This window comes from Myripristis murdjan, chromosome 18 (genome assembly GCF_902150065.1).
Source record: "Myripristis murdjan chromosome 18, fMyrMur1.1, whole genome shotgun sequence".
Taxonomy (NCBI): Eukaryota; Metazoa; Chordata; class Actinopteri; order Holocentriformes; family Holocentridae; genus Myripristis; species Myripristis murdjan.
This window is the reverse complement of record NC_043997.1, coordinates 1,152,087-1,157,270: the sequence shown is the minus strand read 5'-3', so window position 1 is coordinate 1,157,270 and position 5,184 is coordinate 1,152,087. Positions and strand designations below refer to the sequence as shown.

Sequence of the window (5,184 nt, the reverse complement as noted above, 5' to 3'; positions counted from 1 at the left end):
GGGACTAGATAAGTTTTACTTCTTCCCACTCCCTTCCGGATAGGTAAAATTAAATTATTATCTGTTGTTTCATTTTTATGCTTATTTATGTTATGTTTGTCCATTATTGTGTGATTACTTTTCTTTTCTTTTTATTTGTTTATTTGTTTTGCTTACTCGGAATAAAGAACTACTACTACTACTACTACTACTACTACTACAGGGTCCTCACTTCAGTTGAGTGTAATGCCACACTTTGGACTTGTACTGCAGGACATTTTTACTGCACTACTTCTACTTCTACTGCAGTCACATACCAGCAGAGGAACAGTACTTCTACTTCTACTGCAGTCACATACCAGCAGAGGAACAGTACTTCTACTTCTACTGCAGTCACATACCAGCAGAGGAACAGTACTTCTACTTCTACTGCAGTCACATACCAGCAGAGGAACAGTACTTCTACTGGAGGAGCAGTGTGTAGTCTTTGTACCACTAGCTGAATGTAAATGTGGTCTTAACACAACCTTAACACACACACACACACACACACACAGGGCCTGAAAGAATAAACATGGTCATCTTTATTTCAGGTATGTTTCCTCACAGCAGTGATTGGACAAACCGAGCAGCGAAACCTCGGCTGGTGAAAAAAAAAAAACAAAAATAAAAAACAAAAATAAAACGTCATAAACCGTAACACTGACTTCCTGCCTCACATAGCAAACAAGCTGTGCGGTCAGACCGGATCTTAACACGCCGACAGCGAACGCCGCGGCCTCACCTGTGTCTAGTCGAGGGCTATGTCTCTCCACAATAAAACTAACACTTGTTTTTTTTTTTTTTTGGTTTGTTTTCTTAAATATATTTTGTCTATAGTTTGTCAATCCTAAGTGGCAGAAAAGAAATAAAAGCTAAACTCTGAATGTCCAGGAAACTCAGAGCGAACAGGAAGATCATCTGGTGTTGTCGGTGAGCGGGGTCACGGGGGGAGGGGGGTTTGACCATCTTGATGTCAGACCGTCTCGGAGGCCGGAAGGGGGAGGAGGGGGACGGGGGCGGGGCGCATCTGTCTCGCCTTGTTGGGGAAGGAAAGAGGGTGGGGCTTGTTCAGTAGTTACTTTTCCGCAGGTAATCAGCCATATTGTACGCCCGCTTGTTTGGTTCCCCTCCGTGGACGTCCTTAGCACCCATTACTATGACAAGAGCTGGAGAGAGAGACAGGCACAGACAGAGAGAGAGACAGGCACAAAGAGAGAGAGAGAAAGACAGGCACAAAGAGAGAGAGAGAGACCAGAAGATGAAAAATCAAAGCACCAAACTCCATGTGTCCCCCCCTCCTGCACACACAGAACGATAAAGGTCTCAACTGGAACTGAAACGGGTCGATCAGACATCTGATTGGACCGCTATCTCCCCTCTGATTGGACGTTATCAGTGGTAACCCCGCCCACACACACAGGTTTGGGTCGGCCAATCAAACGTTAGCTTTGGACACTGTCGTTGGGGAAGGGTGATGGCTACAGTTAGCAAACGTAGTGCAGCACTCATTAACGTTGGCTAGCTAAAAAGGAGCAGTGCTGCTTGTGTCGGGATGGAATATTACATTAGAAATATTATTTCGAGTAAAGAATAAAAGTCTTCCCATCTGTATTCATTTTTTTTTTTAATTAAGAGAAAAAAAATTATAATTTAAGAGGGTTGTGTGTCTTCGAAATGGGTAATGTGAGAACCAATGTTAAATATAGATGTGTTTCTTTTTTGGGAGTCAAAATATGGAATGGCCTTAGTGATGATTTGAAATTGTGTAGCTCTCTGCTGAGGTTAAAAAAAAAAAAACATTGAAAAGAAGAATAATAAAGCATTACAATGTAAACTGACTGCAAGGTGAAATTAAGAAGAATAACTCAGATTATGTTGTTTGCTTTTGGATTGGTTTACTTGTTTTTTGTTGGTTTATTTTTATTTTTTTTTATTTATTTATTTCTTTTCTTCTTTGTATCACTGATATACTTGGCTGTTTTATTGTACTAGGATAGGCAAAAATAAGGCCTGGCTTCAGCCTATTCCTTTTTCGGTTACAGTTTGCTAAATTTATTTGGTGAGAAAATTGTTTTGTGCAAGCATGTACTGATTGCAAATTTTTCAACTTTGTAATTTAACTGTAACTGAAATAAACCATTCATTTATTCAATATTTATTTACTTCTTAATATTATTTTACATTATCTTACATTATCTTGTAGTGTTATTATAGTGTCTTGATTTTAAACTAACAATTTGAAATGTTAATCATTGCACTGTTCTCTTTTAACGTGTTTTTAACTTGCCAAACAGTATTTCATTTTTATGTGCCTGCATAAGAATGACAATTAAAGTGAATCTGAAGCGCTGTAACCTCTGAACTCATTTCTAATCCCGTCTGTGGCAGTGATCCTCACACCGCTGGAGGTCCAGGAGGATCCACCACCAACGAATTTCTCCTCAAACCTCAAACCTAAAACCTCTGCTTTGGTTTTTTAAATCCCAGGTCGTGTAACCAGACCGCTTCAGAGCTGCTGGGAGGTTGATTTTTTCACTTTGACAGAGCCAGGCTAATGACTCCCATAGACTTCAAGTCTTTATGCTAAGCTAACAGGAACTGCCACTCATAGAAACTGAACCACTGGACGTCCAGAGGTGAAGGTGGTGTCCAACATCTGGTCTCAGGGCGGGGAAGATGGGGAAAGGGGATTTCCCCCCAAACCGTGGACTATCCCTTTAAAGTGGGGGGTCTGAAGCTTAATGAGAGTTAACTCGGGGTGTCCAGAACATCCATGTGTCTCACTCTGCTTGCTCTTGGCGACGGTGATGTTGTACGTGCTGCTGTCAGTGGGCGTGGCCTTGGTCTTGATGTCCATGGTAAACGGTTCGTCGGCGAACTGGTCCCGGATCAGGGTGCACCGCATCCCTGCAATGGTCACGCCGGTGCTGTACAGCTTACTCTTGTCAGACGAAGTCAACACCTTGATCTCAGCCGCCTGGGAGGGAGACAGGCAGAGAGAGAGAGACAGGCAGAGAGAGAGACAGGCAGAGAGAGAGACAGGCAGAGAGAGAACATCTGTGAGGTCAAATTTGTTTAGAAGAATTCATGTTTGGTGAATGTTTGAAGGGAAAAGAGGAGAGACAGACAGACAGACAGACAGGCAGACAGGCAGACAGACAGACAAGCAGACAGGCAGAAAGACAGGCAAGCAGGCAGACTGACAGACAGGCTGACAAACAGGCAGAAAGACAGGCAAGCAGGCAGACAGACAGGCTGACAAACAGGCAGAAAGACAGGCAAGCAGACAGACAGACAGACAAACAGGCAGAAAGACAGGCAAGCAGGCAGACAGACAGGCAGGCAGACAGGCAGAAAGACAGGCAGGCAGAAAGACAGATAGACAGACAGGCAGACTGAGTTGTTACTGCTAATATAATCCATTATTAATCCAGGGATTACATCAATGAAATATTCTATATTTCATTTTGAATATTAATAATTACTGACATAGTTTTCTTTAAAAACTTTTTCAGTTACTCATGTGATAACTGTTGTTGTTGTTGTTGTTGTTGTTGTTGCTGCATCATTTCAATGTGAAATCAACATGAACTCAGAACTGACTCAGCATTAATCAGCACTAATCAATATTAATCAATATTTATTGTCTCACTATTATCACTTCAACAGCTGCAGTTCACACACACAGCCACCAGATGGCAGCACCGCCACAGCATGCAGGACAGAGATGAACAGAGGAGGACAGAGGAGGAGTTGCCGTGGAAACCTGGAGGAGGTGTTTTATTGGGAATTTCCCAGTTTGGGATCAATAAAGTAAATCTATCTATCTTAACTGAATTTGACTGAGTTTAAAGGGACAGTCCATAGCTTTTTAAGCTGCTTTCATTTGGTCATGTGACTGTCGTGCCTATCATAACTTTATTGAAAACACACACACACACACACACACACACACACACACACACACACACACACACACACATAAAACCCAATTACTTAATTAAAAGTCATTAGTTATTATCACTTTAATTATTGCTTTTTAAAATATTTAGCCTCAAATGAACCTTCAACAAAATTCACTTTATTTTATTCAAAAACGACCCATTAAGTTTTTTTCATGGAATGTTTTGTATAAATAATAAAACCACACATACAAATAATTAATACACAAATAATAAATACTTATAAACCGAATTCTAAGAACAGTATTACCAATAAAAATTAAAGAAGTAGGGAAATAGAAAATTATGAAACAAAACAAAAATATGAATTAAAAATGTGTATAAATTATTTAAAAAATATATAAAATATTTTCTATTTATCAAACATATATTTAAAAAGTATTAAAAATTTAAAAAATATTTTTTAAAACTTAAACCAAACAGTCAGTGGTTCCAGTGTCTGGTGGCTGACTGACAGTCAGTCAGAACAAAAAACACAGTTAGTCAGACATTTTTGGCAGGAAGGGGCTTCCGTAGATCAAAGTCACTCAGTTTTCATTATCGGGCATCATTTATGATAAATGTCCTGTTTGACTTCAGCAGATTTACAGCACCGTGCATGCTACGCTAAGCTAAGCTAAGCTAAGCTAAGCTACGCTAAGCTAAGCTAATGCAGCAAATTGAGCGTACTGCCCCTTTATTTATTATTTTTTTCTAACTGGAACACGCTCATTATAGTTTTGCATTTTTCATTTGTTTTTATTTTGATTTTTGTCTGGACTCTTTGTTTGCTGCTCCAGCTGACGTTTGATTTTTTCAGTTTTCATTTTATATTCAAACCATTTTAAAAAGCGTCGACAATTTCAGTTTATTTTATTTTTGTTAACGCAAATTTGAGATTTAACCCTACAAAGCCATTTGTATCATATCTGATAAACATGATCAATTCACACATTGTGTTTTCAGTTTAATCAATACTTGAGCAAAATACTGTTGTATACCTTTGAACACGTCCCCTGTTCACCCTGGACCATACTATTGGCACTTCAACTACATATCATATTTCATACACCAGAAAGGTTGTGTCGTAACATATTTTTTGATTATTTTTTATTTTTTTTTATATATATTTTGTTATAGGACTAAATAAAGGGTTCAATTTAAAAAAAAATTGGAATTTTCTGCCAATTCTTTGATAGTTCAGGCTTTACAGGGTTACAGG

General features: G+C 39.1%; 1 protein-coding gene across 1 annotated transcript in view; it reads right to left on the bottom strand.

Moving 5' to 3' along the window:
* Positions 1-540: 540 nt before the first annotated feature.
* The window catches only part of pfn1 (profilin 1), a 6,635-nt gene continuing 1,991 nt past the window's right edge, over positions 541-5,184 (bottom strand). The window contains exons 3-4 of the mRNA XM_030076503.1: positions 2,806-2,998; positions 541-1,187 (exon numbers count right to left, since the gene is read on the bottom strand). Coding sequence (XP_029932363.1) covers positions 1,090-1,187; positions 2,806-2,998 — 291 coding nt within the window. The 3' untranslated portion in view covers positions 541-1,089. The remainder of the gene's footprint in view (positions 1,188-2,805; positions 2,999-5,184) is intronic.